Below are 24,315 nucleotides of genomic sequence, written 5' to 3'. Positions count from 1 at the left end.
ACAGGCCTAATACTGGAGACACTTACCAAGTTTACCAAGGTTGTCACCTGTCTGGGTATGTGAGAACTCAGAGGGCTGGAGGACAGGAATTCCAGAGCTCCAGTTTCTGACTGCACAATTCTAATTGCACCCCAGATTGAGTATTGCCCTCCTCAGGATCTTCACTAACCACAAGTGTCCCCTGGACTCATCTCCACTGAACTTTAGAAAATGTGTCAACTTGCCTGGGATGGTGGGGGTGAGCTGGGTTGGCAGGGGCCAGGAAGCTGAGGGGCAAAAGGGGGAGATGGCAGGCAGGCTCAGAGGGCCTAAAAACTATGGATGAGCCACCAGTTCCCTGTGTCAGACAGAATTGGCATTCACGGGGGCAGGCAGACGAGAAATGAATGGAGGTGGGCATGGCCAGGTTGTGGCCTGGGGTTTCTCTCACCTCTTCCTTGACCAGACTGTAGCAGGTTGGGCACTCCTGGCAGTGTGCGCCATCAGCCGTGAGGAAGAAGTTGTCCTGGCAGCGGTCACACTTGTAGCCTACGAAGCCGGGCCTGCACACGCACGTGCTATTCTCATGGCACTGGGGTGAGGCAGAGCCCAGTGGGGAGCACCTGCAGGCTGGAGGGGCCAGATGACTAAAAAGGGGTGCTGTGAGGACCACCTCCACAGCTTAACTATGAAAGTCCTGGCATCCTCAGCCCGACTATTCCAGACGCCCTGGGACCCCTAATACATTCCTAGGCCCTTCTCTGGCATTTCTGAGTGAGGAGGAATGGAGCCTAGCTTATTTCAGTGATCCCAGAACTGAAATAAAGCCAGCCATGAGCAGGAGTTTCCTCAGATGAGGAGACAGAGGTCCAGAGAAGTAACCCAGGCACATGGGCCTTTAGCAGGGGATCTGGGACTAGATTCTCAGCCATCCTTCTAGGCCTGGGACCGGCATGTCAGCTCTGTTCATCTACTCCGCACTTAAAAAGTTGCTTGCACAAGACCTGCCCTGTTTCTGACCTTTCTCCCTCTTGCACAGACAGCCACTTGGCCATCAGCCTGCTTGGTCCTTCTTGCCAAGGATCCTCAGACCCCCACTTCCAGGCAGACCCAGAAGGACCTGCTTCCTTACCCCGACATCCCTTGATGGAGAAGCCGAAGAAACCCACTTGGCATCTGTCACAGGTCTGACCTCCAGTGCCTGGGCGGCAGGGGCACTGCCCAGTCTTGGGGTCGCACTGGTTCTCCTGGGAGCCCAGCAGGTGGCACTTGCAGCTGCAGGAATGGAGGGACCCCACTATGAGGCAAGTTTTGGGCTGTTCCTACTTCTGTTTCTGCCAACTGCAGTGATGAGTCTCTATGTGTACCTGTCAAATAGCTTCCCCCAAATGCATCCTGGGAAACACAGACTCACAAAGTGTTAACAAAACAAAATAAAACAAAAACTCTGGGGACTTACACATTTGGAGACTATATCCCTCTGTTGGAAAGTCACAATTCAGTGAACACATTAAAGGCTCTGAGTAGCAGAGTCAGGCGGTAGAGCAACAGATTAAGCGTAGGTGGTGCAAAGCGCAAGGTCTGGCTTTAGGATCCTGGTTCGAGCCCCTGGCTCCCCACCTGCAGGGGAGTTGCTTTGCAGGCAGTGAAGCAGGTTTGTGGGTGTCTATCTTTCTCTCCCCCTCTCTGTCTTCCCCTCCTCTCTCCATTTCTCTCTGTCCTGTCCAACAATAATGCCATCTATAACAACAACAATAATAACTACAACAATAAAACAACAAGGGCAACAAAAGGGAATAAATAAATAAATAAATATTTAAAAAAATAAAGGCTCTGAGAAATCTGGTGAAGAAGAAACCTTTTTACTCCACTGGACTCCTCCCTGGGATTCTGCACAGACCTATAGATGCCCACTCAGGGGCTCCTGTGGCTACAAAGTCCACCAAATGATGGCATCACTGAGAAGGGAATTAGAGCCCAGACAGGCTACTTGCCCACCTGGATATCCTTTAGGGCAGTACGTGGCCTGCATCCTAGGCTGCCAGACTAGGAGTCTGACCCCCACCCAGGGACTGTTCCATTGTCCCCCTTTGGTCAAGGGTACAACAAAGCTGGCAGTGGGTCCAGGATGACACATTCTAGTTCTTCTGGAGGCTTCTCCCATCCTGGTAAGATGCCCAGGGGAAAGGCAGCCACAGTCTCAGCCCACCTACCTCTGGCACCCTTTTCTGGGCTTGAGGTCATAGAAGCCAGGGCTGCAGATGCCACAGTCCCGTCCTGTCACATGAGGCAGGCAGGAGCACTGGCCGGTCACTGGATCACAGGGTCCCTGCTCATGGATGGAGCCCTCAGGGCTGCAGTTGCAGGCTGGGAGGTGGGGGTTGGGGGAGAAAGGACGTTGGCAAACCACACAGGTCATCTGCTCAGCTTTGGGGGCCCATAAGACACAGTCCACAAAAATGATTCACTTCAGTCCCGACTCATAAAATCATTTCTGAAAAAAGTCTCAAGGGCTAGACTAAAATAGCAGCCCATTTTCCATGCCCTTGTTTGGAGAGCCAGCCAGGAACAGTCATGGTAGCAGGTGGCCTTTCTGACCCTCTGAGCCTGATGGACTGGTGAGTAGTTAAGGGGCTTCAGGGGGTGGACCCCTGCTCCCCTTATTTTGGGTTACAAGATTCCACTCTTCAGGGCCCCATAAAACCAGAGACCAGCTGAGTATGGAAAGGGGTTTGTGGCAAAAGCTGAGCTTTTCTCCTATAAAGCTTGTGGACATGTTTGGGGGGGTACAAAAATGAAGAGTGTCACAGGCCACCTGAAACAGTGCTAATTCTAGAGCTTGAGATTCAGTGACAGGTGATCAAGGCCTGAGGGAAAAAAGTCACAGCATGGCAAGGATGCAGGAGACCCTGGAGAAGAGCAAACCCTGATGTTTCCTGGGCAAGGAGACAGAAGAAGCAAGGAACTTGCTTCAAGTAGCACAGCCACTGGGTCAGGTGGGGCAAGGCTCCAACAGATACTCTCAGCAGTCTGGGCACTGGTACTCACACACACACTTATCTGCGGGCCAAGGGGCCAGCGCGTTCCCATAGAAGCCGTCCTCACAGTGCTCACAGTGGACACCTGTAGTGTTGTGCAGGCAGCGCAGGCAGTGGCCAGACCGGGGGTCACAGTTGCCCACGGCATTGGGGTCTACATTCCCGTTGCACTGGCACCGCAGGCAGGGTCGAGGAGCACTGGAGAGTCCCAGTGGGTCTCCAAAAAAGCCATCATCGCAGATTTCACAGCGCCACCCTGGAGAGAGGGGAGGGCTGGGAGTGGAGGGCCAGTGCAATGTGCAGGAGACCCATCTGCTGGGCCCACAAGAGGTGAGGGTGGGCAGGGGCCAAAGCTAGGGGCCCCATGGGGAGCTCAGCATGGTCCATGAGGTCAGGTCCGGTCAGCTACAGCCAGGACCCAGCTCAGTCACAGGCTGGCTGTGTGGTCTCAGGTAAGCCACCCTGCCTCTCTGAACTTGGACTCCTCATCTACAAAATGGGGACACTGATGGCAATTACCTCACAGAACTATTAGGGTTGGTTGGGATCATTTTTTTCCAAAGCATGTAGCACATACAAACACTAAGTTGCACTGGCTGTCATCACCCACCGACCATCCTCATCATATCATCAACTCTGTGCTTACATCAAATGATTTTTCTTGGCATTTCTCTGATTTAATCTCTGTACCACTTCTCACTGTTGATTTAATAATTATTTATTATTATTATTATTTATTTACTTAGTCATTTGTTTGTTTTAGCAGCACTGGGCTTTCCACCACTTCTGGGTGAGCTTATTTTATTTTATTCCAGAGAGAGAGGTGGAGATACTCCGCAGTACTGCTCTGCCATCCACTGAGCTTCCCCCAGTGCTACTGAGCCTCCATGAGGTGCAGGGGCTCAAATACCAGGTCTTCTGTATGGTAAGGTGGGTCATATGCTAATATTTTTTATTTTATTAATTAATTTTTTTTATGTAGCACTGGAGATTAAATCCAGAGTCTCATGTCTTGGTCCATTTGTAAAATAATATTTTATTTGTTGCTGTCCAAGAAGTGGTGCAGTGAATAGAGTTGGACTCTCAAGCCTGAAGTTACAGTTCAGTTTCTGGCATCACATGTACCAGAGTGATTTTCTCTCTCTCTCTCTCTCTCTCCCACCCTAGAAAATATTCCATTTACTTAGGAGATAGTAAGAGAGACAGAGACAGAAGAAAGAAAGAACACACAACACTGAACCACCATCCATAAAACTCTGTCCTATTTTTCCTTTGTTGCTCTTCCGTGACTCAGGGGCTCAAAACCAGGATGTCAGGCATGTGCTCTACTGCTGAGGCTAGACACAGTGACCTGAACGTTGTTCACCAGGAAAAAGCCTCTCAGGCTCCAGGGCGAGTGTGAGGAAGATGCTAGCACAGCTCACCAGAGTCAGACTCCAGGAGGGCTTTCACTTGGATGTCGGGAGGGCTGAGGCTAGACACAGTGACCTGAACATTGTTCACCAGGAAAAAGCCTCTCAGGCTCCAGGGCGAGTGTGAGGAAGATGCTAGCATAGCTCACCAGTCAGACTCCAGGAGGGCTTTCACTTGGATGTCGGGAGCAAACCAGGTATAACTAAAACCAGATGCTCAGCGCCCTCAGAGGTCAGGCCTGCCACCCCAAGCTGCGCCCTTCCCGCTCTGCCCCGTTCCAAACCCAGCAGCTTACCTGTGGAGTCCAGGGCAGAGCAGGGCATTGGGGAAAGAGCTACTCACCTCTTTGGCCCAGGGGGCAGCGGGTACACACCACCTCCCCGCTGTCTGGGAGGGTTGTGCAGGCCGACTGCCTTGGGCACGGGCAGGGCTGGCAGTCATTTTCCTGTCCTGTGAAGGGGTTGCCATAGAAGCCAGGCAAGCAGCGCTCACAGGAGGGGCCCTCGGTGTGGTGTCTGCACTGGCAGATCCCTGAGGGGCAAGACAAGATGCTAGCTCCGGGACAGCTAGCATCCCAGTGTGTATGTGTGTGTGTGGGGGTGCACGGAGCAAATCCCAGGCAGAATGGGGTGGTGCTTCCAACCTGGGGGCAGCGTGGGTTAGACAGTCCACTGGGCTCGTGTCCTCTGGGGCCCCTATGAGCCCAAGCAGATGTTTAGCTCCAGTGTGTGTCAGTGTCCTCACCTATAAAATGGCCATGATGATGGCTCTCACCTACAAGGTCTTCACTGGGATTCACTGAGACCAAATGCACTTAGAGCGCTTTGCACAGTCCCAGTTCACACATTCATTACACTGGTATCATTACTATTTTAGGTTTTGTTTTTCTCCCCCCGGGAATAAACTTGAAACCTCAGTGCCTTAGGCATGAAAGTCTTTTGCAGAACCACTATGTTATCGCCCTGCCTCAAAGTCTATTGGCTGATCTGTTGGATGACACACTGTTGTGACATGGCATCCTCCTCACTCTTTTTTTAAAAATCTCCCTTCCATCTTTTTTTTTTTTGCCTCCAGGGTTATTGCTGGGGCTTGGTGCCTACACTATGAAGCCACTGGTGGCCATCTTTTTTCCATTGTTGTTGTTGGTGTTGCTGTTATTACTGTTGTTGTTGTTGCTGCTGTTGTTGTTGGTTAGGACAGAGAGAAACTGAGAGAGATGGGGGGAAGACACAGAGGAGGAGAGAAAGATAGACACCTGCAGACCTGCAGAGTGCCCTTAACCTGATGCGCTACTGCTGCCCCTGCCCTGCCCCGTCCATCCCCTTAACCTCCAGGCTTCCTGTCCAGGGGTCTGCAGGCTCCCAGGGAGCTGCTTTGTCTCACTCAATGGAAACTTTTTGCCCCATTGATTTCAAAGGATTGGGGATTCCACAACTCTACCTTCTCCCACTAGGTACTCAGAGCCTGGGGTGTAGGAAGGGGCCCCACTGTCAGAAATAGAGCTTGGCTGAGATGGGGGTGACCAAGAGCTGTTTAAGTGCTCCCAGCAGTAGAGGTGGAGAGGTAGGACAGTGCTGGGGGTGGACACACGAAGCAGAGTGGCTTCAGAGGGAACCAGCCTTGGTTTCTTTCTTTGGGCCCCTGTACTGCCAACACCAGCATCCACAGTGACTATTCTTTGCATCCAGTGAGAAGAACTGTGGCTATTCTGCCCACTTTACAGATGAAGTTGTACCCAGATTGAGCAGGAAGTTATGGCATAGCCAGGGGCTCTAAGTGGGGGGGGGGGGGGCAAATCAGTCCCTTCTAATCACTATTGCTTCTTCAGTCAGGCCTGTGGTGGGGCACTGCCTGGAAGGAGTAGGAGATCTTAGGTAACTATATTGCCTGCCAGGGCCACAAAAAGGAAGGAAGCCCCGTGGGGGTGTTTGCCTCCCATGGCTAGTCTTTTGATGCCTGGGCTGCCACCCTTTGAACTGTGCAGGAGAGCAGCAGGGCATTGGTCTGTCCTGACATTTGTGTGAAGCCAGCTTCCCACCCCCCACACAGCATCCCCTGGCGGAGTGACCCAGGACCAGGTCTTGAATAGTTGGGGGAGTTGGCAGTAAATTTGTGGGAAGAGCAACTCTGCCACCTACTGGTCATATAATGTCCCTGCACCTTCAGTCTCTGCCATGGAGTGTAGGAAGTTCCTAGCACTGCTGCATTTATGGATACGTTGTTTTTTTAGTGATCACCCACCCTTGAACACAGCCCTGGGGGTTGCCTGGGTGGCCTGAGGATGGGGCACCAGGGAACTCACCGGTGTCGGGGTCACAGGCTCCGTGCTGGTTACAGGTGCAGGGAACACAGTTGGCATAGGGTCCCCCCAGTGGTGTCTCCCGCTTGTATCCTGGAGCACAGGACTCACAGAACTGGCCTGTGTACCCCTGGGGGCAGGAGCAGGTTTCCACCCAGGAGGCCGGGGGAGAGAGGCCCCGCTGAGCTGAGGTGAGCCGGACCTCCGATAGGAAGACTTGGCCTGCAGAGCAGGGAGAGAGGGGAACTGAGTTACTTGCACATCACCCCTACCCCCACCCCCAAACGTCCCATCCACAATATGTAACAGGCAAGGCTTACTGGCCCACAGAAATAAAGGCAGCCTATGAATCAATTGTCATTTTTTGAAAATAGTCAAATAAAGGGCAAAGGGGGGGGGAAGGTCACTTTCAACAGGAAGGAGATGTGAGTGGGAGCCTTATAGTAAGACACCCACTTGCTCATGTAGATATTGAAGCTATGTGACTGCGAACGATGGTGTGCTCACAGTCCATGACGGACAGGAAAGCTCCTTCAAGTGCAGTGGTGGGGGAGGGACATGAGGGAAGGATGGAGGTGCAGGAATGAGGAGGTTCTGCTTCCAGAACTAAAGCAGTTCCTAGGGGACCCACTCGTAAGCACACACAATGACCTTTGGAGAACCTGAACTGGTACCAGAGGAAGAAGTGGCTGTGGTCATTAGAATACAGATGGGGGCAGTCTTCTGAAGGCAAAGTTGGCAGCTTACACCAAAATTAGAAATAAACACACCCAGTTAAGCACACATGCTATTCTGTGTGAGGATCCTGGTTTAAGCCCCTGGTCCCCGCCTGTGGGGGCAGGGAGCAGGATTCATGAGTGATGAAGCAGTGCTACAGATGTCTTCTCCCTTTTTTTTAAAACCAGAGCACTGATCAGCTCTGGTCTATTATGGTGGTGCGGGGGATTAAACCTGGGACTTTGGAGCCTCAGGCATGAGAGTCTCTGCATATAATGATTATGCTGTCTACCCATGCTCCTCGTTCTCCATCTCCTTAATTTTTTAACTATTAAGCACAAATAAAAATGGCTTGGAAAAAAGAGAAGAAAGGGGATCTCAGGAGGTGGCACAATGGCTACAGCGTTGTACTTATGACCCTGATGCTCTAAGTTCAATTCCCAGCTTCACCTGTGCCAGAGTGGTGCTCTGCTCCTCTCTCTCATTAACAAGTGCCTCTTAGTAAAAGAAAGGAACAGGAACAGGTCAGAGGATTAGTAGACTAATCACCATGAGCAAAAGTGAGAGGTGGGGAGAATTACCTAAGCAAGCTGTGTGATGCCCACAGCGCCCCAAGTTTAGAAAACACATCTGCTCTGGGAGTGGTCTGTGTGCAGTACTGCTGGTAGCCAGCAGGGGAGCCATTCTGGGAATCCCTGTCCACCTCCTTTGGCCACCAGCAGGTCAGAGGCCCCTTGAGGGTCTGGCTTACCGGCAATTTTGGATTCTGCTATAGTGATTATGTGCAATGGCTTTTGGCTGCCTGATGACACGTACCTGTCCTTAAGAGTGGTCCACCCTCAGGCCCCTGCCCTGAAAAGCCCCTGTCACTGTCCTCAGCACTCACCTGTGGCACCACGTGACCTTGGGCTCGTGGGTTGACCACTCTGGTTTTGGATTCCCCTGTGCTAAACAAGGTTCTATGAGAACTAAACAAGGCTATGCATGAAAGGGTCCAGCTGGCTCCTGGGATGGGGCTTCCTCTCATGACTGACCTGAGGGGCTTGGACTTCTGCTGGTGACCTGGATACACAGAGCAGTCAGGTTAGCCAGCAGCCGCTGGAAGTGGAAGGGGGGCAGCAGGGCGCTCACGTTCTCCGAGGTCTCCTGCAGCCTGGCAGGGGAGGGCGTCAAATAAGAACCTGAGGTGATCTTTGATGGAGCTTGAAGCAATTATGTTAAGTGAGATAAGCCAGAAGGAGAAGGATGAATATGGGATGATTCCACTCATAGACAGAAGTTGCAAAATAAGAACAGAAGGGAAAACACAAAGCAGAACTTGGACTGGAGTTGGTGTATTGCACCAAAGTAAAAGACACTGGGATTGGGGGAGGGGCATTCAGGTCCTGGAACATGATGGCAGAGGAAGACCTAGGTGGGGGCTTAGAATGTTATGTGGAAAACTGAGAAATGTTACACAGATAACTACTGTGTTTTACTGTCAACTGTCAACTATTCATCCCCCTAATAAAGAAAAAAATTAAAAGAATCTGTGAGATGGGGTCAGGTTTCTGCAAACAGGGGTGGGGTTGGGGTGGGGGTAGGATGAGGTAGGGAGCTTCTCAAATCACAGAGAATCTGAGAGTGCCCCGATTTTAGCCTGGAGTCACCTTTCAGGACAGAGTGGAACACTTACTGGAACTTGAGCTGCAGGTCCCTCGGACGCCCAGAGTCCTGGGGTCCCAGCAGACTAGATTGCTGCAAAGACAGGGCCAGGCCTGCTCCCTCCAGCCTCAGCTGCACGCGGGGCAGAGTGGCCCCAGGGGGGACCCGGAAGATCAATGTGAGGGGCTGCCCATAGCTGAACCGCTGGTCCCCCAGGAACTTCTCTGGAGGTGAGAGAAGAAGGCTTTCAAAATGCACATTGAATTAACTTACCTGTAACTGTCTATATTGACTTTCTTGGTGATTCCATGTTCAGCCAGGATAAGACTACAGCAAGGAGAAAATCAGGGCTCCCTGAAGGCTGCCCCTAGGCCTCCTGTGTCCAGCCCAGTTTCAGATGAATGCCACCCACATGGCCGCCTGGATTACTGTTATCACTGTCTGCTGTGTACACACTATCACACACACGACCTAGGTTCAAGTCCCAGCACCACATGAGAGGTGATCTGGCAATGGGGGAAGAAGCTTCAGGGCAGTGCTATCTCCCCTCTCTCTCTAAAGTCTGTAGAGGTGAAATCTCATGTGTTCAAGGTACCAGCTCCTCCAGCCACCCCTCCCCCCCAAAAAGAAGTGAAATAAGTGTGGCTGTGGGAAATAGCACAACTGGTAGAGCACAGGACTTGTGTGCCTGAGATTCCTGGTTTGACCCCTGGCATCGCATGTTCCAGCACCTGGAATATTCTAACTTTTCTCTCCTTCATGTGCAACTCTACCTTATATAAAATAAATCTTTTTAACAAACAGTGAAATAAGGAATGAGGAGACAGTACAACAATAGCATGTGAGATGTACTTTGAGAAGTCCTAGACTATATTCCCTGCAACACCATTAGTCAGAGCTGAGAGGTGCTCTGGTACAAAAAAAGTGTGTGTGGGGTACCGGGAGGTGGTTCACCAGCTCGGGCTGGCTCCTCCGCATGTGCATGGGCCAGATTTACATCCTGGCGCCACCTGGGAGTATCATGACATAGGGGGAGGCTCTCGTGCTGTGGTGTGGCTCCCTTTCCCTCTCATCTGAAAGGAAAAAGCAGTTTGGGGGAGTTGGGCAGTAGTGCAGTGGGTTAAGTGCACATGGCGCAAAGTGCAAGAACTGGAATTAGGATCCCGGTTCGAGCCCCCAGCTCCCCAATTGCAGGAGAGTCGCTTCTCAGGCGGTGAAGCAGGTCTGCAGGTATCTGTCTTTCTCTTCCCCTTTCTGTCTTCCCCTCCTCTCTCCATTTCTCTCTGTCCTATCCAACAACGACGATGTCAATAGCAACAACAATAACCACAACAACAATGAAAAACAACAAGTGCAACAAAAGGGAAAATAAATACATTTTAAAAAAGAATAAAGCAGTTCGGGAGTTGTGAAGTCATACAGGCACGAAGCCTCCCAGCTCTGCAAAAAGAAAAAAAATAAATAAATAAAAAGAGGAAGATGTGAAATAAAAATGACGGAGTTGTTTCACGCACCCAAGTTTTTGGTCTAAACAAAATACATAACCACCTACAAGCTACAACAAACAAATCGTGTAGTTTTATCGGTTCCACACCCGAGTTAACTGCTCCAATAACTGTGCCAGTTTAGACTGTTAACATGAGGGATGGTAAGAGTCATGCTTCTGTTTTTAAATTTTTAATGTGTCTGTACTTAGAATGACACCAAATAGCAAACAGAAAAACAACCTGACAAACGCTGAGCGAGCCTACAGAAGAAAGGGAAAAGCTTGTGTTTTTCATTGCCTTTATTGGCCTGTCTTTCCTGCTTTACAAATGTGAGGTCCCACACTTAAGGGCTGCAGGAGGCCTGCATTCTGCAGCCAGCCCTACTGCAACTTTGGGGATAAATTCCTGACAATCTGACAGTCTCTTCTTTCTGCCCAAGAACTTTTTCTTTAAGTCTTTTTTTCTTTTTTAAAATATTTATTTATTCCCTTTTGTTGCCATTGTTGTTTTATTGTTAGGACAGAGAGAAATGGAGAGAGGAGGGGAAGACAGAGAGGGGGAGAGAAAGACAGACACCTGCAGACCTGCTCACCGCTTGTGAAACGACTCCCCTGCAGGTGGGGAGCTGGGGGCTTGAACCGGGATCCTTATGCTGGTCCTTATGCGCTTTGCTCCATGTGTGTTTAACCCGCTGCGCTACCGCCTGACTCCCCAACCTGTGCTTTTTGAGGGAACTTCAAACAAGACAACTGCAGCCCTATTCCCACCCCTGGGATCAACCACCAGGATGCAACCCTCCCTGCTTTCGCCATGTGCACCTGTATGTGAGACGACCTACAACCAGCATTGTGCCCATGCTGGGTCTGTGATGCTTTTACCCAGCAAGCCCACAGCGCAGGTTTCCCTGCCAAGAGTGCAGTGCTTCTGTTTGGTAGGCTGGCTGAGAATCTGGGAACACTATGGCCATTGACTTCTATGGAATTTATTTAGATATATTTTTTCCTCCAGGGTTATCACTGGGGTTCAGTGCCGGCACTACAAATCCACTGCTCATAGCAGCCATTCCCCCACCCCCATTTTATTGGATAGGACAGAGATAAATTTAGAGAGGAGAGGGAGATAGAGAGGGAAAGAGAAAGAGGGACACCTACAGATCTGCTTTGCTGCTTGTGAAGCGACGCCCCTGTAGGTGGGGAGCCAGGGGCTTGAACTCAGATCCTTGCACGGGTCCTTGCTTAATACTATGTGATCTTAATTGGGTGCACCATCACCTTCCCGCTTTGCTTATTTATTTTTAAGACAGAGTGGGAGGGGGCACCAAAGTGCACATTCTGCTGAGAATCACACCCAGAAATCTGAAGCTCTACAGGCTGAGCTATTTCATTCGTCATTGGAAATCTTTTTGAACTTCCCCAGATGCGCAGGTTGACAGGTACCTGGTGCTGAGAACTCCTCCTCACGTTCCCGACTCAGGGGCAGCCCGCCTGGACTCCATCGTGCAGGGTGCTTGGGGCCCCCCAGGCTTCTGGCTTGCCAGCCCTCGGCTCCTGAATAGCAAACGCAAACACACACACACACACACACACACACACACACACACACACACACACATACATGTCCATGTAAGACCCTTCATCAGGGTGACCTCCCTCCCACTTCTATATTCCCTGGCTCCCAAGGATGGTGGATTGATCACGGCCTGAAATAAGGGGCCTGGATGGGAAAGACTGCTCCCCAGACAGGCAGGAACAGTGTTTAGAGAGTGGTAAGAACCTGTTGTTGGTAAAGCCCTGTGCCCACAGTCACATAGCCCAGAGCCCCATTCCACAATCAGGGTGGGAGGCTCAGGGTGGGAGGTGGCCCCAGATTGCTCGGCCCCCTGTCTGGGGGCTTGGTCAAATCTCTGTCTTCCCCCTACCCTTTCAGTGGGCTTTAGGGCAGAGCTTGGGGACACAGCCCAGAGACCCCCAGCAGAGCCTATGGGGACAACAGGGCTTCTCTCATAATGCCGGCTTTGAACCTATCTTCAGATCTGTGGGGAACTTCCTCACTGCAACCTCGCTGGCTCATGTTCCACTAGCTCACTGGAGTCAGGGAGGCTGCCCGGACAGAAAGTGGCCCAGCTAGGGTAGGAGCCCAGGCATTTTGGCTCCCACTCCCAGTTCAGAGCACCCGGCACACTCTGGCACAGAACAAATGACCTCATGGGGGCACTCTACAGGGCTAACTAAGAATGGGGCAGAAGCCCAACATCTGGGCACCTCAAGAGTGGAGAGGAAGGGATGGGGAAAGGGGAACAGAGATGGCAGGGTTTGGGGGAGCTAGACCAGGCTCTGCCCCTGCTGGCTGTGTGACCTGGAGTAAGTTACTTAATCTCTCTGAAACTAGTTCTCCCTCTGCAAAATGGCAGCAATGACGTATGGATGATCGTGGAGCTGCTCTCAGAATTGTTGCAGATTCTCTGGGACAGCCCCCAAGAAAAAGGGCCCAGGAGTCCTGTGTCCTTTTAGTTTCCTTTCTCCCCCCTGCCACCAGGACTTCATTGGGGCTTTGTGCATGTATTATTTTACCACTCTTTTTAAAAAAATATTTTATTTATTTATTAATGAGAAAGATAAGAGGAGAGAGAGAACCAGACATTACTCTGGTACATTGCTGCTGGAGATTGAACTCAGGACTTCCTACTTGAGAGTCCAATGCTTTATCCACTGTGCCACCTCCCAGACCACTTATTCTACCACTCTTTTTAAAAAAATATTTATTTATTCCCTTTTGTTGCCCTTGATGTTTCATTGTTGTGGTTATTATTGTTGTTATTGATGTCATCATTGTTGGATAGGATAGAGAGAAATGGAGAGAGCAGGGGAAGACAGAGAGGGGGAGAGAAAGATAGACACCTGCAGACCTGCTTCACTGTCTGTGAAGCGACTCCCCTCCAGGTGGGGAGCTGGAGGCTCAAACCAGGATCCTTATGCCGATTCTAGCACTTTGTGCCAGGTGCGCTTAACTCGCTGCGCTACCGCCTGACTCCCTTATTCTACCACTCTTTTCAGAGTCAGCCTCTCTCTTTCTTTTCTTGTTTTTCAGATTGAGGGAGGAAATGGGTAAGGGAGGAGGAGAGACACCACAGCACTGCACTACTTCATTGTTCAAGGAGCTCCTCTTTTGCGTGGTGCTCCCATGTGGTGGCCAGGAGCTTGAATCTGGGTCCTCGAATGTGGTCAAGTGTGTGCTGTAGCACTCAAGTCATATCCTGGCTCCAGGGTCTAGTGTTCTTGCTAGCACTACTATTCTTACTGCATTTTTCGTTCTGTCACAACAGAAGCTATGAAATGTGTACTAGATACCAACAGATTGAATGACAGGATCAGTATGGGAGCTTCAGGGTTACTGCTGGGCTTGGTGCCTGCACTAAGAATCCACTGCTCCTGGCAGCCATCTTTTTTCCACTGTTGTTGTTGGATAGGACAGAAATTGAGAGAGGAGGGGAAGACAGAGAGGAAAAGAGAAAGACAAGACATCTGCAAACCTGCTTTACTGCTTGCGAAGCGACCCCTGCTGGTAGGGAATCTGGGGCTTGAACCGGGATCCATGAGCCCATCACACTGTGTGTGCTTATCCCAGTGTGCTATACCCCTGGTTCCCAAAAACTGTTTTCTAAGCCCAATCCAGGAAAGTGGTGCAAAAAATGTGAAATGAATAGTGCTTTATCCACATGATACTTTTTAAAAAATTATTTATTTTCCCTTTTGTTGCCCTTGTTGTTTTTTTATTGTTGTAGTTCTTGTTGTTAGTGATGTTGCCATTGTTAGGACAAAGAGAAATGGAGAGAGGAGGGGAAGACAGAGAGAGGGAGAGAAAGATAGACACCTGCAGACCTGCTTCACCGCTTGTGAAGTGACAAGCAGGTGGGGAGCCGGGGGCTCGAACCAGGATCCTTAAGTCGGTCCTTGCTCTTTGTGCCACGTGCGCTTAACCTGCTATGCTACTGCCCGACTCCCCTACACATGATACTTTTGTCTTATAAAAATACAGTTAGTTATTGGGGCCCAGTAGTGGTATACCAAGTGCAATGCGCAGATCACCATGCTTGAGGAGCAGAGTTCAAACCTCTATCCCCCACCATTGGGGGAGGAAGCTTCGTGATAGTGGATCAGTGCTACAGGTGTCTCTCTCTCTCTCTCCCCCCTCAATTTCTCTCTGTCTCTAGAAAAAAGAGAGTGAAAAAGGAAAAAAAAAAAAAGGCTGCTGGGAGTGGTGGAGTCACTGTGCAGGCACTGAATCCCAGCAATAACCCTGTTTGTATGAAGATGATAACAGTAGTTATTTTTTCCATAGGTGGGTGTTATTTTTTGTTATGAGGTGATATGGAAACTATGGTAATTTTTAAATGAATTAGTAGATGTTTAAAATGACTCAGCTTTGGGGCAAGGAGACAGCTCACCTGGGAGGGTGCACACTTTACCACGGACAAGGACCTGGGCCTAAGCCTCCAGCTACCACATTGGGAGCACCAAGGGGACGCTTCATGAGTGGTGCAACAGTACCATGATGTCTTTCCTCTGCCTCCTCCTCCTCCTCCTCCTCCTCTTTCTCTTTCTCTCTGTCTCTCACCCTCTATTTAAAAATAACTGAACAATACACAAAAGTCTGGCGGGAGTGCAAGAATCATGCAGGCACAAACCCCAGGAAGCTCTGGAAGCAAAAATAAATAAACAGATAAAGGTTTTTAAAAGTACTCAGCTCAAATTTCTAGTGTAGAAATTATTCATAGAAACAGCCCACAGAAACAAAAGTGTTTGAGATTTTCAAGTCTACAGAGGGATCCAGAGACCCAAAAGTTTGAGCACTGCTGGGTGGCTTGCCTCACAGTGAGAACAGAAAGCCACAGTGCTCTCAGCATCCATGGCACTGACACTCTGGGGCCAGGTTCCCACCAGTTTGTGTTTTCTTTTCCTTCCTGCCTTCTGTGCAGCGTCCAGCAGAGGGCGCACTGCCCTCAAATCTGGGGCCCCTCCACAGCCAGAGCCTGAGCTCTGTCCACAGCTGATGATATCTCATTCCCTCTGGGAATGGAAGGACTCTTCAGGGCCCGTGCAGGCTGTAATTAACACAGAATTCAGAGTTCCACTCTTTCCTGCTCCACAGATGCACCTTTGTCACTTGGAACTGGAGAACCTGGGCACCCTGGCAGCCCCTGAACCCCAAAAGGAAAGGCCTACACAGCAGTTAAGAGTAAAACTCTGAAGATGTCAGGTGTGCGAACTACTAAATTCTGTGAACTACTTTTCCCAGGCCTCAACAGCCTCGCCTAAAATAGGAATGAGAGCATCTGCCCAGCCAGGGACACCATGAAGTCCCATGTGTGCAAAATACATAGTGTGGGGCCAGTATACAGCAGGTGCTTAATATATAGCAGCCGGGGGCCTGAGCCTGCACCCTGTGCACTCAGATACAGCGAGGATGGCCCACCTTGCCAGTGACTGCAATCCCAGGGTCATCACTACGCAGGCCCCATCCTTGCCCTTGAGTATAATGAATGCTGGAGGGAAGGACAAAGGGACCAGGGACAAAGGCATGGTAGGTAGTGGGTGGGATGCTGACAGCATAGCTGTCCTAGTGGGTCCTAGGCTCCCCCAGCCTGTTCTGTACAGTGTCTCCACAGAGCAGGAAGGAGGTGGCAGGGAGGGGCATGTTCTTACCCAGCTGGAAACCAGAGTGGATGTGGTGAACCCGGAACCTGGAAGCTGTTGCACATGCCCGTGAGTGACCATAGCAGAAACAGCTGCTGCAGCCCACCAGATTGTGAGGCTGTAGGTTGAACGTGCCTGGCCGGCATCTGGGAGGGAGGCAGGACAGGTCCACAGGGGGCCAGATAAGTCAGTGAGGGCCAGGGGGCCCAGCAGGACAAATGCAAATCCAGAATCACTAGGGAAAGGTTTGTTATTTTCTGATGTCCAGAACTGTTCAGAAAGAGTGTAGAGAGCTTGTGTGAGCTCAACCCCTTCCTCTAACATTAACATCTGATGCCGCCAGGCAACAGTTATCAACACCAAGAACTTAACTCTGGGGGCCACTGAGATAATTCACTTGCCTTGCTATGAGCGCGAACCAGATCTGAGCCCCTGGTACACTACATGGGTGTACTATACTACCAGGGGGGAGAGCCAGTGCTGTGGTGTCTCTTCTCTCCCTCTCCCTTTTAAAATTAAAAAATTAAAGTTATCTTTATTTATTTATTTGATAGAGACAGCCAGAAATTGAGAGGGAAAGGGATGATAAAGAGAGAGAGAGACAGAAAGACACTTACAGCACTGCTTCACCACTCGCAAATCTTTTCCCCTACAAGTGGGGAAAGAGGGCTTGAGCCTGGGTCCTGCATTGTAATGTGTGTGCTCAACCGGGTACAGCACCACCTAGCCCCTCTTTAAAAATTTAAAGATCTATCTGTCTGTCTGTCTATCTATCTATCTATCTATCTATCTAGTTATATGAGAGATTGAGAGAAAGAGAGACCAGAGCACCGCTCAGCTCTGGCTTATGGTGGTGCTGGGGATTGATCCCGGAACCTCAGAGTCTCAATAACTGTACTATTTCCCCCAGCCTGTTCTCTCTATCTGAAAAAGATGGCCTGGAGTAGTGAAGTCCCATGACAACAATAAAAAGAAATGGAAGTGATTAAAAAAAAAAAAAAACCAAAAAAACCTTTATTTTATTTGACAGAACAGAGAGAAATTGAGAGGGAAGAAGAAAGAGACAGAGAGACACCTGCAGCCCTGCTTCACACTTGTGAAGCTTTCCCCTCTGCAGGTAGGGATGAGGGGTTGAACCCGGTTCCTAGTGCATAGTAATATGGGCACTTAACTAGGTGCACCACCACACAGCCCCTAAAATTTCCCTCATGAAGGTTATTTACTAAACAGTAGCCTTTGTTAAGGCCTTTCTCCTTTTCCACTAATGTCTGTTTCCTGCTCCAGGCTCCTGCCAGAATGCAGGGCTGCACTGAGCTCCTTTTAACCTCTAGTCGCTTCTCAGGCTCCCCTGCTCTTCCTGACCTGGACCAGTCAGGCATCTTGTAGAATTGCACTCAGGTCAGGATTGTCTGATGTCTTCTCATGATTAGACTGGGACTTCTTTCTTTTTCCCCCTTTCCTTTCTTCCTCTCTCTTTCTTCTTTTCTTTCTTTTTTTATTGCCACCAGGACTATTGCTGGGGCTTGGTGTCTACACAATGAATCTATCATTTCCCTCCCTTTCTTGCTGGTTAGAGACAGGGAGAAGTTGAGAGGGTCAGGGAGATAGATAGATAGATAGATAGATAGATAGATAGATAGATGGGAAGTTTCTTCCTTGCAGGTGGTTACTGGGATTGAACCTGAGACCTTCTGCATGCTAATATGTGCACTCTACTGAGTGTGCTACCAGTTGGACTCCTCTTCCTTTGTTGCATCTTTCCTTTCTTCCTTTCCCCCCTCCATTTCTTTCTCTCTCTTCTTTACCAGGGCAGTGCTCAGCTCTAGTTTATGGTAGTGCCAGGGATTGAACCTGGGACCTCAGAGGCTCAGGCATAGAAGTCTATTGCATACATTTCTGTGTGAGCTCCCCATAGGCATCTGCCTTCCTCAGATCAGGTAATGTGAACCTCCAGTCTTGACTAGCAGGCTGCCTACCGGGTACATTTTAGCTGCAAGATTTCAGTTGTTACACCCAGGCAGCAGTCAGTGGATGGGCTTGTTATCAGGGAGTTGAGAAAATCTGTCGGAAACATTGCAGTAAGTCAAATAATTTGAGGGAGTTATTTGGGGGCTCTGCAGATAAATTGCTTCTCTTTATCAGTCTGCCAACTAACTCCAGGACTACCCATGCTCTGGCCCCACAGCCACAGCCACTGTGAGATCCTCACCCACGTGACTCTTCCTTCACTCTTGCTCCATTGGTTACTTAGAATTCTACATGGAAGATACGTCCCTTGGTTCTTCTGCATTTATTTATTCACTCATCTATTTATATCCACGTGGACTTGTGGATGTTGACTTTGCTCTCTGGGTTATAATCCGATCTGATCGCTACTTGTTTTGCTGTTTGAATTGCTCCATCCTCTCTATCTCTCACTCTCCGTCTCTCTTAAATTCTGAAGGAGCTCTTTCAGGCTGGCTCCGTTTTGTCATGGCCCTATCCTGTGAGAGGTTTGCTTTGGATTTTCAGCACTTTCCTGGCCTGCTAGGATGGCTCACCTTGCAGTGTCCCTGCCTCAGCTCTAGAACTGGCTGCTTCTCTAACGAGTCTCTGTGTATGGCATTTTCCCAACACAGATCCCTGGATTTGTTGGGGGGGGGGTTGTTGTGCATTTGGGTCTGGGTACAGGAACCTGAGTCCTAAGGTAACACTATGCCCAGCCAGCACTGTGAACACACCTCACCACTCTCCTCCCATTTCACAGATGGGCAGAGTGAGGCTGTGGGGTGGAGGGGATCTGCTCAAGATGGGAGGTAGAACTATGGGAGAACAGGCCAGAACGCCTTCACTTCTGGGGTCTCAGGAGAAGAAGATGCAGCAGGGACTCTACCTCCCACTCCAGGACCCAAAAGCCAGAAGTGAACAAGGCAAAGGCAGCTTGGAGCTAGTAAAGGTGACAGTCAAGATTATTAGGCCTCTTCTTGAACCAGAGCAGACCCCTTGTGGCCCTACAGGAGCAGAGCCCGCAGCCTGTGTGGTGACAGGCATCTCACACTTAGGGCCAGAGAACCGGAGTCCCGAGCAGGCTGACCACGGCACGGGTGCACCCACCTGTCACACAGGCTGCCTTCCACATTCTCCTTGCAGGGACAGTGCCCACTGTGGGAGTCACAGGTGCCAGAGCTGCCAGCGGGGTTGCAGCTGCAGGGTCTGCCAAAGAGGGGACAGTGGGGGACAGGTTCAAGGTTCAGTAAGTACATCCTTAAAGGAATGAGGCCACCACTCCCCATTTCTGACTCCAGAGCCTGAACAGATGCCACCTTGTCAAGGAAGCAACCCACCCACTTCCTTGAATACTGCTCCATTTTCCTACTCACCCCTCTACCTACTACCCACCACCCACCCCATCTGGCATGGTTGGATTCTGGCCCCTGAAGAGCTTAGAGTCCAGTGACAGGGGACTTTGGTGCATGCTGGGGAGCGGTTGTGGCACCTACAGCTAGGACAGGGAGCCAGGCAGGAGGAGAGATGCCTGGGGGAGCGCTACCTTGGCTGATAGCTAAAGATGGGGAGCTGCTGGTGACACAGGCTGGGGCCAGGCGGAGGGTGGGGAGAGATAAAGTCTCTGGGGTAGGAGGAATGGTACCTACGAGGGCCTGAGACCAGAGAGATCTTGGGGAAGCATGAGGTCTCCACCTAATGGTGAGTTCTGTGCCTGGGACCACCGAGTGTTATGTGAAGGACCTGAGATTCAGCACACACCCCACTGCTGAGTAGGGGCTGGGGTGGGGAAGTGGCTCAATGGTTAGGAGCCTGCCTTGCATACATGAGTTTGATGCCCAGCAGCTCCAAGGACAGACAGGGGCTGGTGGAACTTGATGGAGGGAGGAGCTGTGCTTTCAGATAGAGGGATGGGGGGGGGGGGCAGGGGAGACCTCCCTGTCTCCATCTGTTCTCAAAAAATACAGTAAAAATGTGAGCTGCGGAGGTTGTTCGGGGCAGAGCTTATGTGTGTGGCTCTACATTCAAGCTCTGGCAATAAAAAAAGAAAATGCTGAGGAGAGAAAGAAATGGAGGGAGGGAGGGACAGCTAATATGCCACCAGCCTGCTCCTGGTCACTTGGTTCAATCCACCACTATGCACCAGCTGAACAGTCCTTCTGCTTTCCCACGCCCGGCCACACTCACCTGCACCCCCCCTCACTGAGCGAGTGGAACCCAGGCTGGCAGCGGTCACACTTCCAGCCCGTCACAGTGGGCTTGCAGGTGCAAGTGCCTGAGTCATCACACTGCAGGTGCAGGGAGCCTGGGGGCAAAAGGCAGTGGGGCCCAGGGCCTGGGCGGGCTAGGAGGGGACTGGGGCTAGAGCAAGCAGGGTTCACTCACCTGCCGGGTGGCAGTCACAGGGTTGGCATAGAGTACGCTGGTCCCAGCGATAGAAATTCTCCTGGCAGTACTCACAGTGTGGCCCAGCCGTGTGGTCACGGCAGTGGAGGCAGTGCCCACCATGGCCCGTGCTTCTAAAGAGCTCCCGGTCAAACCTGCACTCAGAGGAGTGTCCACTGCAGTTGCAGGCTGTGGGCAGGAGGCAGGGGAGTGAGGGTGTGAGCAGCCCTGACATTAGGGTAGGAGGGGGGTGGGTCTCTGCCATCAGCCTCCCTGTGCTAGATGCACAAGCCACTCAAGGAAGATCAAGGATGGAGTTCTGGCACAGCGTGACCAAGGAGGCTGCAGAGACCTATTAATTGATCTTCTTAAACAGGACACTATTCAGAACCAAGAGGTGGGGGTCAGACAGTAGCACACTTGGTTGAGTGCATGTGTTACAATGGGCAAGGAGGACCTGGGCTCAAAATTTCAGTCCCTACCTGCAGAGGGAAGGTATCATGAGAAATGAAGCAGTGATGCAAGTCTCTTTCTCTCTCGCTCTCTCTCCCTCCCTCCTCCATTGATTTCTGTCTATCCAATAAATAGATAAAATATTGAATAGGAAAAGAGCCAGGAGTTGATCTCACTTATAGGTACTTAAGAAGCAAGAAAAGAAAAGGAGACACCGAGTGAAGACTGGACTGGGTGGAGTGTCTCACAACAGAGCAAAGGAGTCTGGACTATGGTGTTGGGCAGCCCGGGCATGGTGGTGACGGGGGATTTGGTGGTGGGAGTGGTATGCATACACTTGTCAGGGGAGACAAGAGACTGTACCCAGGTGTCAACAAGTGTCCTGTGAATTATTTCCCCCAGTGATAAAAAGAGCCAAGGGGCATTACTAGTAAGTACACCCAAATACAGGGGTACATAGGAGCCAAGAGGTACAGTTCCTAGAATGGCAGCATGGCTCACACCAGCAGTTTGGATGGGCCCTTTGAACATTTACACTTGTGGTCCCCAGTGACCATGAAATCACCCGGCTATGTAGAAAACACAGGCACTCTTCACTCATTTTTTTAAAATAATGGGGCTGCAGAGATAGCTCACCAGGTAGGCTGTGTGCCTTGGTAGGTGTGATGTCCAGGTTCGAAGCCAGGCACCATACGAGAGGTGCAACGGCACTACAGACACGTGTGGTGCTGTGATATCTAACCTCTCTGAAGGGAAGGCTTGCCAGCAGTGGTGGAATCACACACATGTGAGAGCCCAGTTTCAGAAGAAAAGAGCATTGAGGACTAGCTCTGGTCGACTCCCTCAGTGAGCCCATGAATCAGTAAATAGCGGCAACCAGTTTCATACACACAGTCTTCCGGAAGCAGGGGACTCTGGCACCCAAAGGGGTGGGGTATAGCTGTTCAGGGTGCTGGGTCTACCTCCTGGGAGGTAGTAAATGCTGAAGGGAATCTGGACGCTGAGCAGGGAGGAACTGGGCAGGTGCAGGATGAACAGTGGTGCCCTAGCAGGAGGTGCAGGCCTAGGGGGTAAACTGGCACAGTCAGCAGTGGGCATGGACTGGGCAGGGATATAGTGGGGACAGAATACAGTTTAAGAGGATGGAGGTGACAGGGCAGCTGTGAAGTCAGGTGAGCTTGAGGGAGACCAGGCAGCAACACTTGCTCTGTGGACATCACTTGGGGTATTATTCAGGGGCAGATATAATTGCATCTGTGTTTTAAAAATGATTTATCTGTGGTCCGGAAGGTGGCGCAATGGATAAAGCACTGGATTCTCAAGCATGAGGTCCCAAGTTCAATCCCCGGCAGCACATGTACCAGAGTGATGTCTGGTTCTTTCTTTCTCTCCTCCTATTTTTCTCATTAATAAATAAATAAATAAAATCTTTTTTAAAAAATGATTTATTTATCAGATAAAGACAGAGAAATCAAGAGGGGATGGGGAAGCAAAGGGGGAGAGAGATACACCTGCAGTGTTGCTTCATGGTTTGTGAAGCTTACCCCCTACAGTTGGGGGTTGGGGACTTGAACCCAGGTCCTTGCACATTATAAATGTGTGTTCAAGCAGGTACCTCAGCACCTGGCCCCTGCACCTGTATTGCGTAATCATCCTGAATAGCAGGGAGAGTGGCCTGGAGGCTGGGACTGCAGGGAAAGGGAGCTCCAGGCACTCAGAGGAAGGGTGGGGTGACCCCCATGGTGTCAGCAGGGCAGTGATGTAATTAGATGGAGTAAGGAATGAGGCTGAGTTCAAAACTCTGGTGCTGCCTTGACTGAGGACTGGGGCATGAAGTCCCAGCTTTTGGGCCAGACAAAAGACAGAGATGTACCCATAGGGTCGAGGACATGGCAGGACAAGCAGTCTGGCCTTCTGTGTCTCCACCATGATGAGAGCCCAGGTTCAAAATGGGCAAGTCTGTCATCAGAGCTGCCTAATCTGGGAGGACTTTCTGGCAGAGACAGACCAGTCAGACCCTCAGGGACTCATTGGAACCCAGCGGCCTGGCACAGCTCTGCAGACAATATCTTGTCCCATGGGACATGTTGCATGTTGCTCTTGCCCTACCCCAGCTCTAGCTGCAAGCAGCCCAGCCTCACGAAGATAGCAGCTGGGGAGGCTGAGGCAGCAGAGGGGCCTGCACCCCAATGTTCTCCTCTGGCTGGAGGTAGCAGAGCCCATCCAGAAGCAAGCTATGGGTGCCTGAGGCAGCAGGATGCTGGGACAGGGATGCCCTCCCAGGCTGGGAGTTGGTGCCCCCTCACTCTACCATTGCACAGAGGAGGCACCATAGACCCCCCTCTCCAGTGTGTCTCTGAGGTTATGTAGTCAAAGCCACATCACAGGGGGGCAGACATCAAAAGGCTGCCCCTGTGGGGTTGTGGGAGAGGCTGGGTGGGCAGGTCTGCACCCTCAGGACTCAGGACTGCCTGGGTTTGATTAGCAGCTACGGTTGGAGCAGCTCAAACAAAGCAACAAGTTGGGGGGGGCTCTCTAGCCCACCCACCATGGCCATGTCTGTAGGGGTGAACTCTGTCTGGGGGAGCTGCAAGTGGGGGGAGGATAGAAGATCAAATGCCCCCTTCCAGCTCCTCCTCCCCTGCAGTGGATGGAGGGGCTGCCCCCCAGAAGTTCCAGCCTGGCCCCACTCACACAGACACTCGTTGGCGCTCTCCGCAGTGCCTCGGGCCCAGGGGCGGTCCTGGAAGAAAGGCAGGCAGCGCTCGCAGTCTGGGCCTGTGGTGTTGTGCTGGCACCGGCAGACTAGCCGACCTGCCCCATCAGGGCCACACTCGCTGGCATGGCCATTGCACTTGCACCTGTGGAAAGCATGGGAGCCAGGAGATGGTAATTCTGTATCTCAGCTGGGAGTCTTACTACACACCCACCATGTGTGGTGACAGCACTGGGTGACAGGTTTCTCTGAGTCCTGTGTGCATACAGAACCCTTTCGTCTCTGCCACTTGCTAGCAACCTCTAAAACAGGTGCCACGTCAAGGCACTGAGATGTCACCTAAGCACCAGGAAGGCTGTCACAGAAAGCACACACTTTGCCTGCTGGAGGATCCGGGTTCGAGCACCAGTCACCACATGGGAGCACTATGCAAAAGGAGAAGCTTCATGAGTGGTGGAGCAGTGCTGTGGTGTCTCTTCTCTCTTGCTGCTCCCTCTGCCACTCTTTC

The 24,315-nt window shown here is 51.0% G+C and overlaps 1 protein-coding gene across 1 annotated transcript in view; it reads right to left on the bottom strand.

Moving 5' to 3' along the window:
• The window catches only part of LAMC3 (laminin subunit gamma 3), a 72,123-nt gene that overhangs the window by 20,790 nt on the left and 27,018 nt on the right, over nucleotides 1-24,315 (bottom strand). The window contains exons 4-17 of the mRNA XM_007530323.3: nucleotides 23,786-23,952; nucleotides 20,639-20,827; nucleotides 20,441-20,558; nucleotides 19,364-19,462; nucleotides 16,280-16,416; nucleotides 12,014-12,124; nucleotides 9,122-9,314; nucleotides 8,481-8,599; nucleotides 6,733-6,951; nucleotides 4,773-4,961; nucleotides 3,028-3,273; nucleotides 2,193-2,346; nucleotides 1,112-1,254; nucleotides 431-609 (exon numbers count right to left, since the gene is read on the bottom strand). Coding sequence (XP_007530385.2) covers nucleotides 431-609; nucleotides 1,112-1,254; nucleotides 2,193-2,346; nucleotides 3,028-3,273; nucleotides 4,773-4,961; nucleotides 6,733-6,951; nucleotides 8,481-8,599; nucleotides 9,122-9,314; nucleotides 12,014-12,124; nucleotides 16,280-16,416; nucleotides 19,364-19,462; nucleotides 20,441-20,558; nucleotides 20,639-20,827; nucleotides 23,786-23,952 — 2,263 coding nt within the window. The remainder of the gene's footprint in view (nucleotides 1-430; nucleotides 610-1,111; nucleotides 1,255-2,192; nucleotides 2,347-3,027; nucleotides 3,274-4,772; nucleotides 4,962-6,732; nucleotides 6,952-8,480; nucleotides 8,600-9,121; nucleotides 9,315-12,013; nucleotides 12,125-16,279; nucleotides 16,417-19,363; nucleotides 19,463-20,440; nucleotides 20,559-20,638; nucleotides 20,828-23,785; nucleotides 23,953-24,315) is intronic.

The sequence above is a fragment of the Erinaceus europaeus genome, chromosome 10 (assembly GCF_950295315.1).
Source record: "Erinaceus europaeus chromosome 10, mEriEur2.1, whole genome shotgun sequence".
NCBI classification, from domain to species: domain Eukaryota; kingdom Metazoa; phylum Chordata; class Mammalia; order Eulipotyphla; family Erinaceidae; genus Erinaceus; species Erinaceus europaeus.
Note: the sequence above shows the minus strand (reverse complement) of the source record. Positions and strands in the feature narration are given on the sequence as shown.